Source organism: Gobius niger, assembly GCF_951799975.1.
Source record: "Gobius niger genome assembly, chromosome: 2".
In the NCBI taxonomy this organism is placed as follows: Eukaryota; Metazoa; Chordata; class Actinopteri; order Gobiiformes; family Gobiidae; genus Gobius; species Gobius niger.
Genome location: NC_136853.1, coordinates 18,785,517 through 18,805,212, shown reverse-complemented (window position 1 = coordinate 18,805,212; position 19,696 = coordinate 18,785,517). Strand labels below are relative to the sequence as shown.

Here is a 19,696-nt window from a genome sequence, read left to right as displayed (position 1 = left end):
AGCCAGTGTGTCTGGCCCCTCACCCTTCCCCTATCCATTTTCAACTTTCCACAGCACACAAGTCATTGTTTAGACTCAGGACAAACTGAAAGTTAACACTGAAAGGCATCAATCCAAACCATTTTCACTACATGTTTGTTTGCGCTAAAAATGTCAAGAAGTACAAGGAGAGTTTGAGAAACTTCAAAGTTGTGATATTTTACCTTCCAAATAACAGCTGGAGGAAGACGACAGGCCCTTCTTAGATTTACAACCCACCAATTTCAGACATATCTCCAACATTTTCATTTGCTCTCTTGCGTCTCCCGTTTGAATTTGTGTGTCTTTTCAGCAGCAAAAAGTTTCTCTACTAGAATATATTCAACAGGAAAAACAAAAAAGGTATAAAAGGTGGTATAACATTTTAAAAACATCCGCTGAAAAAAAAAAGTTCTTGTGTCTTTTCTACATCCAGTTGTTGCAAATCCTCCTTTCAACTTCAGAACAAAAACCAGGCGCCACAGTCTGAGAAATGTCTACCAACTTTTTCTTCCAAGCGTCTCCATGTTCTCCATGTCTTTTGTCTTTGATAAATTCCACCTTTACAACACGGACCGATCCATGGGCGAAGTAACGGCTTCCTGGTGATCGCAGGCGGGCAGATGTGTCAGATGAGTGGGCAGCTGGCTAGTTTAAACGCTGCCATTCCCCTCTCATGTCCCGGTAAGAGTTTAGCAGAGAGACTAGGGCTGACTCGTGCTGCCAACAAAGGGCCTCTTTCAGGATCAGCTTGCTGCACTCAGTGACATCAGTAGGTCCCTCCCACCTTCAGCAGCACACACACAGTCAGGCCCAGAAGAATGCAAACAAACTGCAGCAGCGCCCAGACGTGAGGCCAACATGACGTCTCCACGGCCCCAGAGAAAAGGATTTCTTTTAACAAGAGTAAATTGTTGAGCTTTCAAGCTTCTCCAACCCAAAACTATAATTATATAATCAATACTTATCAGCTTTTATCCAATTCAAACTTTTTAATCTGTGGACTTCAAGATAAGATAATCCTTTATTGATCTCACAACGGAGGAATTCACTTGCTACATTCAGCATTCAACAAGATCACTCAGAGTGTTCAACTATTTGATAACTTCCTGATCAAATTGTGCGACGTCATACCTGGGATCGCAACCTGTGTGACGCAATCATACGCAATAAGGGACGCCGCGCTGTACCAGTCAGTGTGTGTGTCGATAGGCGCCGCATGACCTGCCCTCCAGCAGCAGATGCTTGTGTTTGCAAAAGCTCAATAAATAAACTCAACAAATAAAGAGGCAGCGTGGTCTTGAAAGTCACTTGCAAAACATATATAAGCTCAAATCCACTGGTGGTTCAGATGTGTGGACGCCGCATTTTACACTTGCACACAACACAGAGCACTAACAAACAGCACCGCAAAAACACAAGGTATGCTGCTTCCTACTAAATATTTATTAAAGAGGGGGTATTATGCTTTTTTCAATCACATAGCACATACCTGCATAATACCCCCCCTTTAAAGGTCCAATATCATGCAGAATCGACTTTTTGACGTGTTTTACGTCATAGTCAACAGGAAAGCTCGGAGAGAGGGGGGGGGGAGTTAACTGAATCGAAGCGTCGTGTCTTCCGGGTTTGCAAAATACCCCCAGAAAATACTTATATTTCTAACAAAAAATAGTACTCCATAGTGGTAGAGGTACAATACATCATATAAATGGCTTTAGTTTACTTTTGGATGGCTAAAATAGCATGATGCAGATCCTTTAAGAATAAGAAGAATAAGAATTACAATAGGCCCGAGCCCTGCCAGGCCGCTCGGGCCTAATAATGATAAGAAGAAGAAATAATATAGCGGCAAAGGAATGCAATACAAAAGCGGTACCTGACAAAGTGCAAAGTTACTCCGCTTTGCTTCACACGCTGCTTTACGATAATAAAAGCCCCTTCACCAGCTCTAATGGCACTCAGGCCTAATAATAAACACTGTATTGTTCTTTTTTTCTTTGTTGTATTGTTAAGTTCTGTTCTGAAACTTGGCTGTGATTAGCTAAAAGAGAGCATAATGTGCGCTTGATCCAATCCACACTAAAAATCCATTGCTTAACAATGAACAATTTAAACCAGTATATTTCCCGACTGATATTACTGCTTAAATTGCCAGATTAAACGGCATTGCAGATTTATGGACATTATTTGGAATTTCTGTCAAATAAGAATGTTATGTTTTGTTATTGTCTGTAAATAGGGCTGTCACGATAATTACTATATGGACTTATCGTTCAATAAAGAAATAGTAGATAAACAATAGACTTTTGGGCTCAATATTTATCATCAGTACATTATCTAAACGTGGAGCGTGAGATCGACAGACGGATCGGTGCGGCGTCAGCAGTGATGCGGTCGCTGTATCGGTCTGTTTTGGTGAAGAGGGAGCTGAGTCGGGGGCAAAGCTCTCGATTTACCGATCGAGCTACGTTCCCACTCTCACCTATGGTCATGAGATTTGGGTAATGACCGAAAGGACAAGCGAATACAAGCGGCCAAAATGAGTTTCCTTCACAGGGTGGCTGGGTGCACCCTTCGAGATAGGGTGAGGTCTTCAATAATATCGTTTATCGTGATAGTTTCCTGCCTCAATATATCAAACTTCAGATTTTGTTATTGTGACAGGCCTATCTGTAAACAACTTCAACTTTATAGCATAATTTCTACACATGTGTATTAACAATTGGAAAATACCCTGCCCTATACACAAGACAATTAAAAGCATGTATGCAAAGTTTTGTGTTTGGGCTGTACAAAAGCTTCTCCGTGTTATCAGTTTTTGGAAGTTACCTCACTCCTTCACAGTGGGCAGTGCATCAACACCAGAGCGAAGGTTGTTTGGCATTAGTGGAGCATTTGTGTGTCCTCTGCTGCTCCACTCCAAACAGTATTTATGAAGAAACGTACACTTCCTGGGACAATAACTCACCGCAGACTCCCATGTACCGGAGATGACAGGATGAAAGAAAATAAGAACAGCTATAAAAATGCACACAGAAAGAGGGAAAAAAGCTGCAGACGGAGAAACATGAGACACATTGTTTGAGAGTGAGCTCACAGGAGAATCATTTCACATTTTATAATCCTGCCGAGTATGTTAACAGTTAGCTGACGTATATCCACCCAATAGATGCTTTATGGCCCTGTTCATCATGTCTTTTGTTTTTCTGATTGTATTTTGTACATTTCATGCAAAGAATGTTTAACTGTGGTGCTGACTGCGGCAGCTCTGGACTTTAGGCCAACCTGCCTAGTTTAGCAGCGCTTTCAGGGCTGAAACTATCAGTTTGGTGTAGAGGGATTACAAATAGGGGGTCCTCGCCAGGGAATATTTTAGGAATTCAGATGTGATTTCCAGCTAAAAAATATTTTCAGCTGGTCCTTTTGCTGGACCCAAACGGGCCACATTAAGAAATTAAAATGTATTTTGGATTCCTCGTCTGCATCATTTAAAAAGGAACAATACTGAAGCATGGACTTTGTGTGAAAACTCAAAATACTGAACAACTACAACAGAATCTACCCATATGCAATCTCTACTATATTTTAATGGAACTGACATGGGCAAAGTCTCTAAAATTCCTTGACTGAATGACCCGTTCTTCACTCTCTTTCAGTTTAGTCTCTCAACTGTGTTCACTGGGGGGAAAAACATCCTGAGCGGCCAACACTCAGAGACCCACTAACTGTTGAACCAGAAGTAGACAAACGATATTCTAATGAAAGACACAATGCAAACCAGGTGACTAAGCAGAGCCTTAGGTCATTTTAATTGGAAAGGACAGCATGGGGTGAAAGGGAGATGCTGGGACTGAGCCCATGGCTCGGAGATTGGAACAGTGCTCCATGTAAATAGCAGAACTGAGAGAAAACACAAACCCACGTCACCAACTCTGCACCTCGTGTTGGGCAAAAGAGCCAAAAGAGAGATGAACTAAAGTCCAGTTCATCAGCAACAGCAGCATTAACAGGACACAAGGTACAGATCTATCAAGGGCTATTCTTTATGTCTTGTCAGAGTTTATGCAAATTAGCCATGTGGTAGTTTGGTTTCTAAGTTGTTACAAAATTGGCAAAACGGCCTTCATTTAGGCCGTGCCATAATATGATCATCTTTAAAAGAGAGAGACGTGTGCCTAAATATAGATTAATTAGATGGATAGAGATGAGGGGTAGGGAGATAGAGGTAGATAGATACTGTAGATCGATCATTGCAGGCCCCTCTAACAACAAACAAACAACATTGTGTGACTTCAGTAATAACAATAATAACGGCTTACACACAGTACAAGCCTGTGGCTCAAGTTTGTCAAAACGCTACAATGTACACATTATTCATACTCTGTAGTGGTGAGCTACAATTGTAGCCACAGCTGCCCTGGAGTAGACCAGTACACCACTCACGCACTCACGCACTCACGCACTCACGCACTCACGCACTCACGCACTCACGCACTCACGCACTCACGCACTACATCCATACAGGCGGTGGGTGAAGTGTCTTGCCCAAGGACACAACAGCTAGGGAAATAGGAAAAGGCTTAGCCATCGCTCAGAACAATTATCCATTAATCGTGGATGTCGGCAGCAGCAGCAGCAGCAGCAGCAGCTACGGTTCACAGGTTGTTCGTGCCCTCACAGAATGTATCATTCTACACCGCATCTTACTTTTAATCTCAACTTTGAAGCTGATATCAATGCACTAGAAAAATAAATCAGCCTTTCAGTTAGAGCAGGGGTTCCCAAACCTTTTTGGCTGGGACCCCAAAAATTGTGTAAACAACACAGGACCCCCATTGTATAAAGTCATGGGCATGGGCATGCTACTTCAGGGCAGAAAAAAAAATAAATGAAGTTAATATAATGTATTTAAACTGTTTATCTTCAATATTTTAATGGATTTCATGAATTATATGCTTATTTACACTCAAAATTATAGCGTTTTTCTTTTTTCACCCCTTGAAATCATCTGGGGTCCCACACCCAAGGCCTGGCGACCCCCAGAGGGGTCCCGACCCCCACCTTGGGAACCACTGAGTTAGAGCACTTGTCAAGTGGTGCACATACAGCAGATAAACACACTGGTCCACAAAATATTTGCCCTTTGCATTGGGCCTTTTTCTGGGCTGTAAAATGAATGTATTGAGGAGCTTTCAAAGGAGGTATAACACAACAAGTTTGTAAATCAGTGTCTATTCCTCTAGATGAATATTCAGCCGATATGTAAGTCACACCTTGCATACAGGATCTTGATATTTTGGTATCATCGTTAATCAGCAGTTAAGATGACACGAGGTCAGAGGGTAAACTTCAGTGACCTGGTAAAAGCCATGTTGACATTAGTGTGAAAAGCACTGATTTGTCTAAACTAATTGAAGGGTGGATGAACTTTTGGTGCAGTATTTGCTGCTGATTGGATCATATCAACAAACCACAAACCCATTAAATATTTAGTTTTTAAAAAGTAGCAGCACACACTTTGTGTTTTTGTTGTTACCATGTTGCTTATTAGTGTTGATAAAACTGCTTTACGGTGTCAGCATATGTTACACCGGCCCATTAGTTTAAAGTTCTACAAGTCAGTAATGATGAGGACTGTGTGCAAGTGGCCTCAGACACAGCTGTCGTCTTCACTGCAGACACTCAGTTTACCACCGGACTAGCCTGGCCAGCCAGACACTCCTACTTTGTTTCAAAAGCCGGAGTCAGAGCCTGCTCACAGTCACATCATTTCTTTTTTAACCTTTGCAAATGCATCAATCAAACAAGATCAAATCCCTTGTCATTGAACAAATGTAATAAACTTAGATTGAGTTATAGCTGTAGGTATATTTGCCTGTTGATTTGGCAGATGGCATTGGTGGCATTTCAAGATGGACCTATTAGTTCATGTGCATGTCCTGGTTTGAGTGAGGCACCGTATGCTAATTTAATGGCTGTACCTTTGTAATTTGATTTTGTGGTATAAGAATAAGATTTAATAAATAAGTGATGTGTTTGTGTGAAAAGCCCGTTTAGACCAGTCAGGCAAGGACAAGACTAGACGACATCGCTGCGCCACCTCATCCAATCAGATGACAACATTTGGCAGAACTTTTGAGGCTGTGTCTGTATTGTTTGGCTTGTTGCTACATGTGCAGTTTTCATTTTGATATTCTAACATTTCCTAACACCACAGCTCAGCGTGACTTGTGTTGCTCTCTGGTCAATGTTTCTCCCATCGGTTAATCCACCCGTCTATAACAGCCCTCACACCTCGTGGGGTAACACCAGGGCCGTTTCTCAATTCTAAGTATGCAGTCTCCGTTATGAGATTTATGCCATAAGTCCACACGCACAAGAAATAGACATACGAGCAGTTCAATTTAATCTAATGGAGGACCATGGCTGCCACCACAATAAATATATAAATAAAAAAGTAATCAATTAAATGCATGCATTTACTGTAATACCACAGACCACATCTGCTAATAGAGAAGACCTACGAGTTCCGTATTGTAAAAAGTGCATTTATTTATATATCTATTTATGCCATAGCGCAGCTGCTCACCACTAAAAATGCTTGAGGCCCAAAGTGCAATCGCTTACCACTCCCAAATGGAAGCTGCTCAGTAACACAAAACAAAGGAAAATGGACATATCTATGTTTTAGTGTACTACTGTTTATAACACTGTTTATCAAAAAGAACCTCACAAAGCAATCGGTGCACATGGAAGAATGCCTGAGTGTTTTCTTTGCGGTTCTGACATGGCTGTAGTTGCACAGTGATCTCAATAGACTGAAGCAGAGCTCATGTTTTGCAATGTCTATGCTGGACAAGGCATCTGAAATCAATCTGTGAGCAAAGAGAAAGATTAACCAATGACCTTACAGCAGCGGCATCCCCGCCCACCCCATGATTTGCATACGATGACACAGAATAAATACAAAAATAGATACAATAATAAATAAATAGTAACTATTCCAGTTCTTTGTACAGGCTAGGTTTTTTTTGTTTATACAGGACCTTTGGAGCTGGAGTTCTTCCTGATGAGGGAGCCTGTCCGCGAATTGAATCGAGCCTTGGCTGGGGAACCATGAACTGTAGGACGGAACCACACCAGCACCAGCGACCACTTTTGATTCGACTAAACCTAAGGCTGGCTAGACTAAACATACATCAGATAAGGGACAAGTTTAAAGGAGTGTTATTTTTGTATTATTGTTATTAAATGTGTGCTATTAACTTTGTGCAACTTTTAATATATTTCAACTTAACTTTTACCAGTGGCTCCACTCATTGTTATGCACTAGCTCTTTGCAGACTTACCCTCCTGTACGAACCCAGTCAATTGGCCCATCAATGTCTTATACTTCATCCCACATATACATATACATAAACACATTTGTGCACAACAATGCACTTGTTACAATAAATTCATCCCAGGGTTACATATACATAAACACATTTATAAATAAATGCACTTGTTACAATAAATGCATGCATTTCTTAGCAGATTTCATCTTTATTTTAAAAAATATTGAAATCTTTATTTATTTATTTACTTATTTATATACGCATTGTTTTGGCAGCCACGGTCCTGCATAGACACAACCCCCAAAGGTACTGAATCTACGTGTGTGGGACGTTCAAAGAGCGTGTGGAGAGTAGTTTTGTGCGTGTCAATTAAATTGAACTGCTTGTCTATTTCTTGCGCGTGTGGATTCAGGCCGTAAAACGCCATGCTCTGTACTTGTAAACTCCGGGGAACAGACTTGCGGGTGCAGACTCGGAGCCCGGACTTGAGGACTTCACGAGTGTGGACTCGGCCATTTCAGCGTTTGGAACAAGTGAGCTCGATGACATCACAGGAAGGCGCTCAGGAACACGGGACTGTGAGCTTTTAGAACATTAAATCACCTCCTATGAAATCAAAAGGGTGAGACACTGCAGGCAAGGTTACTTTTGCAGTAAACAAAAGTAAAATGTGTCACATTATTTATATACATGTATACACAATTAAGGCATTATTAAAGTATTTTCCCATTAGAATTTAATGGGGCCATGGCAGAACCTGGGACCTTTCTTATATGAAACTTCAGATTTAAAATTTCTCAGCAGCATTTCACTTAGAAGAAAATTTGTTGAATTTAACATATTGACTGCATTTGAGAATGTTTCACTTTTCTTACATTGTTGGCAGATGCATGTATTTTCAGTCAGCTCATTTTGAAGCTGTGTCCGAGGGGGAAACGATAGGATAAGTAAGTAAGTAAAATGTATTCATATAGGGCCTTTCACAGACCAGGGTCACAAAGCACTTCCCATATAAAATGTACTGTAAATACATAGGATTAGTTTACCTTTGTGTGTGTTCTATAAAATATATGTATATTTTCAAAATTAACAAGTGATTTATCGACAATAATATTTAGAGTGAAGATTTTCACAGTTTAGAAATCTTCAACACCAAAAAAGCTCCAACAATCAGTGGCTAGTTTTGAAGCAGTAAAGTCTCGAGGCCCATGTTTGTAAACCTGAGAGGAACACGGGAATAAATCCAGACTGCAGGTTTTTTTGGGTGTTGAGGTCACTTTCAACTGCTATTTACTATTTTTGCACAAAAACACAAAACAATTAGTTAGGCTCCACCCCAGCGCCCTCTGGTCATCACATAAACACAGAGAATAAAAACTGTATAGGCTCCACCCACCGCCCCACATAAACACAAAGTATTAAAGCTGTAGAATGTGGCAACAAGACACGCATTGTCAACTGTCAGAAAAAAGTTGAATTTGATGAAATACAGTAAAAATGTCAAAGCTCAGTCTTTTCTTCCAAATGAAACCCTGATATCACAGACTGAGAGATTTTATGCCGTACTTTAGGTAGAAGTTTTCAGGAGTAAAGTCCACTGCAAATGTCATATTTCCATTATATTTATTCATGAGCCAACAATGGGAATAAAGTCCAAGCTGATGAAATTCAGTAAAAATGTTCAAATTCATTCCTTTTCTTCCAAATGGAATGCTGACATTGTAAAAAGTGAAGTTATACACTGCGTTCCAAATTATTATGCAAATTGGATTTTTGTGTCAAAAAGGTAAAAAAAAAGCAATAATAATGAAACTCATGGATGGTGTCGTGTCTTGGGGCTCTATGAATCACTGACATAAATCTCAGAGACCTGGGATGATTAGTTGTCGGGTTAAGCCCAGTTAAGGGAAAAACTACTGAAAAAGGGTGTTCCACTTTATTATGCAGATCATCATTTTCAAGCAACATGGTAAAGAAAAAGGGACTTTCTGCTGATGAAAAGTGTGAAATAGTTGAATGCCGTGGTCTAGGTATGAAAACCTTCGATATTTCATGAAAGATTAAGCGTAATCATCGTACTGATAAGAGATTTGTGGATGATTCAGAGCACACTCCGTTAAAGGCACAATATGGACGGTTTCTGCCAGACAAACACATCAGATTAGGAGAACAGATGCTACAAAGCAGCAGACAGGTATTTGAAGCTGCTGGTGCCTCTGGAGTCTCCCGAACATGTAGGTGTAGGACCCTCCAGAGGCTGCAGTTGTGCATAAACCTTCTATCCGGGCCTCCCCTTAACTGTTAATTGAATGTTCAAGAACAGAAACGGCTGCAGTGGATCAGAAATACATGGACTCATTTTCAAACAGTCTTGTTCACTGATGACCGGCCGTGTAGCCCTGGATGGTCAAATCAATGGAGTAGTAAATAGTTGGTGAATGACCACAATGTCCCAACAAGGCTGTGACGTCAGTAAAGAGGTGGCGGAGTCATGTTTTGGGCCAGAATCATGGTGGGAGAGCTGGTCGGCCCCTTTAGGCCCTTTTAGGCTCCCTGAAGGTGTGAAAATGACCTTTGAAAAATATGTGGAGTTTCTGACTGACCACTGTCTTCTATGCTACAAAAAGAAGAGCCGTGCTTTCCCGAACAAAATCCTCTTCATGCATGACAACGCACCATGTCCTGCTGTAAAGAATACCTCTGCATCACTGGCTGCTATGGGCAGAAAAGGAGAGAAACTCATGATGTGGACCACCTCTTTCCCTGACCTCAACCCTGTTGAGAACATTTGGAGCCTCAACAAAAAAACTTCTATGAGGGTGGGAGGCAGTTTTCATCCAAACGGCAGCTCTGGGAGGCTATTCTAACATCCTGCAAAGAAATCCAAGCAGAAACTGTCCAAAAACTTACAATTTTAATGGATTTAAGAATTTTGAAGCTGCTGTCACACAAGGGCTCCTATGGTAAAATATAACTTGACCTGTTAATATTTTTTTGATTGAAATAGCTTTTAGTTTCAGTAAATATGACCTCCTAATGCTACAAATACAACAAATGACCATTTTCAGTTAATTACAAGCTTTAAAATGTATTGAAACGATGAGTTGCATAATAATTTGGAACAGTGGATTTTGAGGTTTTTACTATATTTATTTTTGAAAAAAATACTGTTATCACTAGAAAAAAAATTCCACCACATTTAAATGATCCTCTACCAGTTAAAGACTTAAAAATTATGCTGACTCTCATTTGAGTTGACAATTTAGAAAATCTTAGAAAAATGTCATTTGCATAATAATTTGGAACGCAGTGTAAACAGCTCTGGAAGAGCAAAGAAAAACATATGTTTATAATGGAAGTCAATGGGGCTGTGGACCTTTGGAAAGGTTTCAAGTAGTTTATTAGATTTATGCAAAAATATATGACTTTATGGTGATTTTATGGCTGTTTTTAGGCGTGTACAATTTTGTACCAGGCGGGCGAAAGGGTGTGAAGTAAATCTGTCACTACAGAAAAAATACAAATACTTTCAAATACATTGTTTGCACATCTTTGACATATTCAAGGCTCTGAATTCCACATAAGTCCCAGCTCTATACTAGTCATTACTATAAAAAAATTAAGTTTTGAAACTGGCAAAAAAAAGTTAATAATAAATGTCACAATAAATGACATCTTTTGCAGTTTTAGATGGTGAAAAGTGATCTTTGAGATTTATAGGAAAAAGATGAAAGTATGAGGCAGATCTACAATATAAAAAACACTGGATTCTGAAAATTTGGCTCAAAGAAAATGTTCTGCAGAAATTCACGTCTCAAGCTGCAACACTGACAAAATGGTCATCATATCAAAAGAAGAAATCTTGCAAAATGTACAAAAATGTACAAGTAAATTGTAACGCGACTTATAGACTAGGGTTTGGGGCTTAATGTTATACAATGGAACACTAAATGTGACATTTTTGTGAGCAGAAAGGAACATTAATCGATAGCTAGTACCTTTTTAAACTAGAACAATCATCATAAAGCATTAGTGAGAAATTGTGGAAACCAATAATGAGGGGAATTCACAAGTTTTCTCATTCTAGCGACAGCTGTGGCCTGCCCTGTGTTCATCTAGTTTTGTTAAAAAGAGGGTCAATTTCAACATCGAGTTGAAAAAAAAAAGTTCTTTGACCTGATGATGGAAACACTGAAGTGGGTGTGGTCAGAGTTGCGGTCCGTGTTTCAGGAGGTAAACAAGTAGTAGCAGACACTTCAAGGATAAAAATGAAAACTATTACCTGCATCAAGACACACAACTGTAATTGGATCTTGTTATAATATTCTGTTATTAGCGATGAATTATCTGATTATTATTCAAAACATCCCAAGAATAAATTAATTTGATTAATATAATTACTTGATGCTACATAACTACAATATTTAGACTAATGTCTACGTCAGTTCCCCATGGACTTTCTATTGGATTTCAGCCAAATACTTTTTTTCCCCACTGTAGATTCTAAAAGTTTCAGTCAAGAAGAAGTAACAAATCTTCAGCGCAAAGAGAAATTAATTGAAATTCAGCATAAAGGCTAAATGCAGCTGCTACTGGAGGCTTTAAGTGTGTTAGGACTACAATATTTGTTACAAAATGCACTTAAGAATATTGTATCATGAAACACTGATTGCAAGACACTGTTGTGCACGATACAATAATATCACCAACAACAACACACAAATCCGGAAAACATGTGACATGTGATTTAAATGTTCATAATGACCGAAGAAAATACATTAACTAACTAACTAAAATGGATGCAGGAGAATGTTGTTTGTGATCATGTAATCTCAGGCATATATGTTGAAACACCACGATGCCAGTGAAACAGCTGTCACAAAGCAAAAGCAGAAGCAAATCATTTGAACTGCACAGATGGATATGGACGCCATGGGAGTGTTGGTCAAAACAGTTGATGATACTTGTGACTAGAAATAAGTAATTTCATGTATTGATTAAAAAATAGTCCTTTAGTGCATTTTGTATTTTTACTTGGCCTACCCATTGTTCACATGAAATTCTGATCCTCTGCCTTCTCCCGCTCTGAGCAGCACCATTTAACTCCGCCCCTTTCCCCTTGAGTCTCCATGGACACGGTTGTCAATCACAGCAGAGCTCGAGGCACGAGGATGGTAAAACTCAAATGCTTTTGAAAAACTCCATGGCTTATTAACAGGTTTTACTTTTGAGAGCAGACAAGGAATATTTTTTTTTTTTGGCCACATCGCCCTGTCGCACCACACACACAATGCCAATTTCATTAGATAGAAGATATTTCATTTTACATGACAGACTTTGACAGACTTTACTTTTCCAGATTCTCCGTGTGAATGAATGAAAGAATGTCTTCTTGTGTGACTTGTGTGTGCAGAGGTAAACTGAATTTCCTTCAGATTTAATAAAGTATATCGTATCATAGACAGTACATAGCTGAAAATTTAACTTTTTGGTGAACATTCTCCTCTTATTTCTTCAATAAAAAACAAACAAAGGCGAAACACTTAAACAACATAAAAACATGGTTGCCGACCCCTAACATTCCAGAACCACAAAAGTGATTTCTAAGCCATTTGTCGGATTTTTTTCACGAGACTATATATGAACTTTCTTCCACAAACTTTTCATCCCATGCCATTTCTGTTCTAGCAAGCTTGAGATATCATAGCTCCACAGCACAGTGAGATGCCACTACCGAGACAGGTCTTTGCTTGTCCTCAGTCAGACTATTCCAGGCAGCTGCATGTAAAGGTCTGAACCTGCCGCTTTAAAACTGAATAGTATTGGCAAACACTGTGCGAACAAAGATCAAAACAACAAAACAAGTAAACTAAATGTTGTGTATGTATAAGCTCTCTGTCGTATAGGAGTTGTTCATCTTCGATGAAGGTTCTTGAGTCACCTTCTAGACCCTGTAGTTGAAGTGTAGGACGATTGGCCTCTCATATGCTCTTTTATAATGCACACTGCTCATCAGAAGAATTCACAACCAAAAAGGCTGGAACACAGAACATTTGATAAATAGCACAGATCTAGGATTATGCTAAAACCAACAATACACAATAATTGTTTTGTAAAACAAAGCTTTCATAAAAGCTCCATAAACTGTATAAACTGAATTCATTTTGTGTTGCACAAAATAACCAAAAGCCTGATTTCTAATTCAGTAATATACTTTATACGAGAGGTCTCCAATTAAATCTCTCTGGGGGCCACACTGTCACAGTATATCAAGTGCTGCTAAAAAAAATTAAAAATCCCAGCACGGACATGCACACGGTGATTTCTGATTGGGTAATGCCCAATATACCCACAATACATTGCCGCTTGAACAGTGTGAAACGTTCAGCAGTCACTGAATCATTATTCACAACTGCAAATCAAAGTAATGGAATACGTGAACAAAAATAAGGGGGTTAGCGACTTCGTTCCCAAAGGTAAAAAAAGAGTGAGTTGTAGAGCTTGTCCAGATCAAGCTCTTCTTCCACTTAAAGAGCGCACACGGCGTCTTACAGTGCACAGCAGCTGATCTCTTTTGATTCTATAATATGCAAACACTGAATGTTGTACAGATATCCCGTTTGGGAGAAATTTAACCACTTCTCTAAGTAATCTAAGGTCCGGCATCCGCGGGCCGGGCACTTTCGACATTCTAAAATATTTTTCAGGACAATTTAGGTCAGATTTAGGATTCGTGACGGAAGCCTGGATTTTGGGACTCCCTGAATTTTTCGAGACATATGGTCACCGTACCGACATGAAACAAAAGATAAGCACCAATGAAGTCACTAAAACCACCAGCTACATATAAAGCGGCCTTTAAAGCTGTGCTTGTTGAATTTAGAGTTTATTATCCAATTCTATTCCACAAAGAGCGTAGCCTGTGGTTGCATAGTGTCACATCGCTAGCCGTTAGCCGCCGGCTGCTAATAGGCCTCTTTATTAGTGTTAACTTTTAGGTGGATTTGAACTTATTCACTGGGAAGAACTATAGACTGTAACAAATAATTGACAGTGTCTGCTCACTCCTCCCCGTTTGCGTTCATAACTACATTCGACAGGGAATCCATGCTGGATTTATAGACTCCTCCTACCGAGCATGTTCCTAAATAGACATTTCAACCACATTGTCTGCAGTGTCTACACTGGTGTATGAATGAGAGTGTGAATGGATGAGTGATTCCCTGATGTAAAGTGCTTTGACTGCGTAGGTGGAAAAGCACTATATAAATACAGACTACCATAATATATTGTATGTATGTATTATGGAAAACAAAAATGTAAAACACTGGATCAATCACGGTCGCTTGTGTAATTGTTTATGCACAGACATCAGACTTCAAAGTTTGTGTAAATATTTTTTTGTTGTTGGGTATAATGACTGTAATTCAAATCAAAATTTGATTGATTGCATAGTCCTAAGTTGCATTCACATGTCATAACAGCCTGTTTAAGGTATGCAGATGATGTCACAGCACACCAACAGCAGAAAAGATGAGCGTCACTGTATTACTTGCTTTTGAAAATATTATGTGAGCGCAATAGTTTCATATTGAGTTAGAGGACAGGTGAGAAGTGCATCGAGTTTTACAATTTAACCGTAAAAGTTTCAGGTTTTTTTTTACCTCATGTTTAATATATCGGTAATTACCTTTATGCCACAAGATTGATATGACCGTTTTGTGAACTAATTCCCCGACGAATTCAAGATTTGTGAATTTCGTAACATAAGCTCCACCTCTACATTTACTTATTTGTGTATTTGGTTAGCACAGTGCACACATGCGTCTCATGCATGTAAACACGCCACGCCGGATTGTAGCCGCACTCTAAAACACACTCATTCATACGGTCCAATTGTACATGGTTTTTTTAGTGGTCGGGGAAACTGGAGGAAACAACAAAGTCAGCAAGTGAGTGAAGATGATATTCTTACCGTGTACAGCAAAAACGTTACAGGGCTGGCTCCCATGGCGTGACGACTCCTTCTTCCCGCCCTTGATAAAAGCTGGAAGACTGGGTCTCCTCTGGTCCCCTACAAATTTTCCCGGCTGCTGCCCCATAAGGGCAGGGTGCCAGGCCACAGCCTGGACTCTCCAAGATGGATGGTGTACGTCAGTGCCCAAAAAGTTTTGTCAGAGTGGAGAGGAGGAGACAGGTTGAGCCCCTGTTCACAACCCAACTTGAGGGAAAGCCTGGCAGATCCACTCAGGTGTGTTACAGGGACTCATTCATTGAAACAACGTGAGTGACGTGTGATCAAAAGACACAGGGACTTCTAGTACATCTGTAGGAAAAAAGACCAAGTACACAGAAAAGTTAATAACTATTTGTTTACACGTATTACACAGTTAATTTCTGTCAATAAAATATGGTATTTTGTTAAGAGTGTTTAAACCTTATGCATTAGAAGGATATATTGAGTTTTGAACTTAATTACCAACTCTAATATGGTTTACTTAAAGGCTTTTAAAACTGCCGCCAATGACTAAACAAGACAACTGATGGATGCAAACTGTGCCCAAGATTATAGCAAAGCCACAGGCAAACATTACAGCCAAGTGCTAACTTATGTTAATCCCAACTTTCCTCATGCAAGTTTTTTTCAGCTAAGCGGGCGGGCATTTGGACGCATTAGGGCGTGGGTATGTGGACCCATTGTAGTCGTTTAAAGACAACTGTGAAACACAAATGATTATTGTTACCATGAAGTCGTAGGGACCGATGGTTAGCCGCCGTCCTCCAGCTAATGCTGAAAGTAGCCATGGGAGCTAACTCTCGATGCACCGAGGTGTCAACTCTCGGCTTTGGTACAACGTCCGAAATGATGATTCTCTTCGTCTACAACAGTGACGACTTGTAAAACAAATTCCCTTCACTTGTTGCATGGATGAATCAGTATTTTCCTAAATGAAAGGTTTCTCAAACTTCCGCGTCAACTCTTCGTCCTGCTGAGTTTCTTCCTTGGTGGTGGTACCCGACTAAAGGCACTTGAATCAAGGAGGCGTAGAGATTTAAGACATTTCGCAAACCAAACCTCAGAATTCACTTCTCCAGGAAATACTTTTCCCTGATCACATTCTTCGAGTTTTTCGTACCACTTCCTTTTTTGTATGTAATCATTACTTGTTTCACATGGATATCGGTGCCATAAACTTTGCCCGAATAGAAAGTAGTTTCGCTGGGGCCGCCATACTTCCATACGCAAGGTGGTTTACAGAAATATGTGGGTGGGACAACGTGTGACGTACAGCTCGTGCGTGCGTGGGCTAGCAGCCTCTCGAGCCCTAAAGATGAAGGATCAACTACCGCAGATATTTACATCGCTGAGGGTTAAATACAAAAATGGCACTGCAACACAATTTACATTTTATTTAGGAAAACATTTTTAATCTATGACAAAAACAGCATTTAAAAAAAAGAAAAAAAAAAGAATCCACTGTAAGTAATCTCTAGCTTTCATGTTCCAAAAGCTTCTGCTGTGTCAACATTACAATCTCCTCCATTACTTCAGGTTTAAGGATGTCTTTCACCTGTTAAAAGTAAAAGATCCATTAAATACAATCCAAAAAACAAATGTGTACAGCTACAAATCAACGTCAACGTTATTCCCACCTGGTGCTGAAGTGAGGATTCATAGCAATAAAGGACACTAGTGTCATAAAGAAGAACTTTATGTGCAGCCATAGCGAGAAGACAGTTCCTCAATCTTGAAATCACCTCTCTATCTGGGAGGCTAACAGGCTAAAATGACAAGAAATTATAAATTAAAAATGATGTTATGTGGGATTTGTTACTTAAATGTCAGTGCATTGGATTTTGATACTTCAATTTAGATTTTTTAAATAAACATTACAAACATTCTATACCTACAGTAGATAAGAAATAATAATGGCAAGAACACCTCCAAACTGGTATAGAAACCTCCAGCTTCCTCTTCCTGTTGTGCTGGAGTGGGGTAGAGCCAGACAAAACCATTGTTTCCAAGAATAATGGATGCGCCACATGGCAAGTTGTGAAAATGTGTCTTCTGCCTTTTGATCAAAGAGGGTGAAAGCTGCACTAATACACCTTGACCAAGCTGATGAACGGAGAAAAAAAATGATTACAAACATTTTTGTATTCTATATTCCTGTGAATAGGACTATAACTTACTTTTCCATATTTCAAACTTCTTGTGTGAAGTGATAATGCTCCATCGGAGAAAACTGACTGAACTTCTGCCTAGAGTGATAGTGACAGTCAACAAAAAGCTATTATTAACAATAAACTGACATATAATTTGAGTGAATATTTGCATTAGTTTATTGGCTGATGCTTGAGTTTTAAAACAAAAGAAACTTCGCACATAAGTTACTAGAGGCAGGTGCGTAAGCGATGAGGGAAAATCCCCGCGTACATGAATAAAAATGATAATACTTCCCGCACACTGCCAACCTTACAAAAATAGTTTATTAGGATAAGGTCAACGTTTCGGTCCTGAGACCTTCATCAGGACAATGTGCCTGATGAAGGTCTCAGGACCGAAACGTTGACGGGAAGTATTATTATTTTACTCATGTATGCGGAGTACATGAGTACTAAAATGCTGAGTACTTTTAAACAGTAAAATGAACACATTTCTATTATGTTTTTCTGCATCTACTGGACAGACAGAGCTTTGCATCATTAAGGGGGATTAATGGTCCCTGTGATCAACAGGATACACTAGCTGGTATCAAACTGCTGACCTCCTGATCAGAGGGCAAATACTGTACCAACTACTGCCCCCAATTATACAGACAGAAGAAGTCTAGTCAAGCTGACCATCTAACAATTGTTAGATATAGAGAAAACAAAATAAGGCATGATGCAAAAGGAAAGCTATAATTTTGCCAACAAATATCAAAATTAGCTCAACATATTGGCTTCTAAAATTGGCAATGCTTATTGGTTGGGCTTTGGATAAAAATAAATACTATAAAGACAAGCTGTACAACGATTTCTAAGTCTTTTGAAAAAAATAAATAAACAAATACACTGATCAGATCTCCTTCTTGAAGATATTCTCTCATGGTGAGTTCATCTTCTGCAGACCTTCTTCTCTAAAAATAACAACAAACATAAACATTTAAGAATTAAAAGATAAAAAGTTAAAAAAGTACTTCAAGGCCCAAATTAAAATGATATTGTGAAGTAATGAGTCGCACCAACTCTCCACCAGGCAGATTTACTGATGACAGCAAGAGGACAGAGTCCAACCGGGAGTTTGTCTCCACTTTCCACCGCTTCTGTTGAACCTTATTAATACAAAGCACAAGTATTACATGTAGATGAACATTGCAAATCACACAGGGACATAAAATAATCAATACCTCTGTGATTCTGCCAACAATCACATCTCCAACCTCCCCATTAAATCTGTAGAATTGACCAGGACACACAATAAGCATGCGTCATAAAGGTGTTACTTGGTAATAATTGTGAACAACACGACTCTAACTAATGATGAGTATATGACAAATAAACAACCACATAACAGCTCACCTGGTTTTTAGAGGGCTGACGCAAATCAGCTTGTCTACTCGCTGCACCTTTCCAGCGACGGACGCAGTCAGCTTCTCTTCATCAACATAGGTACCATGGCCTCTAAAAGCAAAAACACATCGACGATCCACCATATAGAATTGGTTGACAGTAATGTACAGTAGCAAAGAGGCAGCCGAGAGAGCAGATTGTAAAGAACTATAGCCTAGAAGAAATTCAAAGAGGCTATAACCTATACAGTACGTAGTTTATATCCCATCTACCTCATGAATCCCGTATCCAAAGTGATCACATCGCCGGGCACTACCAGATCTTTCCGATCAAAAGAAGGAACTGATAAAATCACTGGTTTTCGTACAATTGGTAGTCTCATGTCAGCAGCCATGCTTGCTTTTGGCGGGTTTCTTCTTCGCGTGTAGTTGTAGTGTAGTTGTAGTGGCAGCTACAGACGGTTCCACCGCCTACTGTTTAGGAGTTTCATGGCTACATGTACAAGGGAAATGATATATCTATGGGGAAAACACGCCCGTGTCTTTGTTTGCCCATTTGAAATAGTTAGGCTACTTTAATAAATCGGAGTTGTACGATGAATAGAGAGAAGTAAGTGCATCACTGAGGATTCCAAGGCCTATGTTACCATTGATGTAGTATATGGGAGATAATGGAGATGATATACTTAGAATACAAATGAATGCGCAGGTTCTCAAACTTCTACAACAATTAATAATAATGACAATACTAATAACAATAAACAACAACAACAACAACAAGCG

At 39.5% G+C, this 19,696-nt stretch overlaps 2 protein-coding genes across 3 annotated transcripts in view; both read right to left on the bottom strand.

Annotated features, from left to right (window-relative positions):
• The window catches only part of abl1 (c-abl oncogene 1, non-receptor tyrosine kinase), a 31,440-nt gene extending 14,833 nt beyond the window's left edge, over positions 1-16,607 (bottom strand). The window contains exons 1-2 of one of the 2 annotated variants that reach the window (XM_079552303.1): positions 16,103-16,607; positions 15,334-15,684 (exon numbers count right to left, since the gene is read on the bottom strand). In XM_079552303.1, coding sequence (XP_079408429.1) covers positions 15,334-15,460 — 127 coding nt within the window. In that variant the 5' untranslated portion in view covers positions 15,461-15,684; positions 16,103-16,607. Of the gene's footprint in view, positions 1-203; positions 373-15,333; positions 15,685-16,102 lie in introns of those variants that run through there. The other variant, XM_079552304.1, reaches the window with a different exon arrangement.
• Positions 16,608-16,752: 145 nt separating this feature from the next.
• Positions 16,753-19,331, bottom strand: exosc2 (exosome component 2). Its single transcript, XM_079551723.1, has 9 exons — positions 19,187-19,331; positions 18,924-19,025; positions 18,752-18,797; positions 18,587-18,676; positions 18,416-18,481; positions 17,553-17,621; positions 17,302-17,478; positions 17,013-17,141; positions 16,753-16,930 (listed from the first exon to the last, which is right to left on the bottom strand). Exons 1-9 carry the CDS (start codon positions 19,306-19,308, stop codon positions 16,850-16,852), a joined length of 882 nt encoding a protein of 293 aa, XP_079407849.1. The 5' UTR covers positions 19,309-19,331; the 3' UTR covers positions 16,753-16,849.
• Between the last annotated feature and the right edge of the window lie 365 nt (positions 19,332-19,696).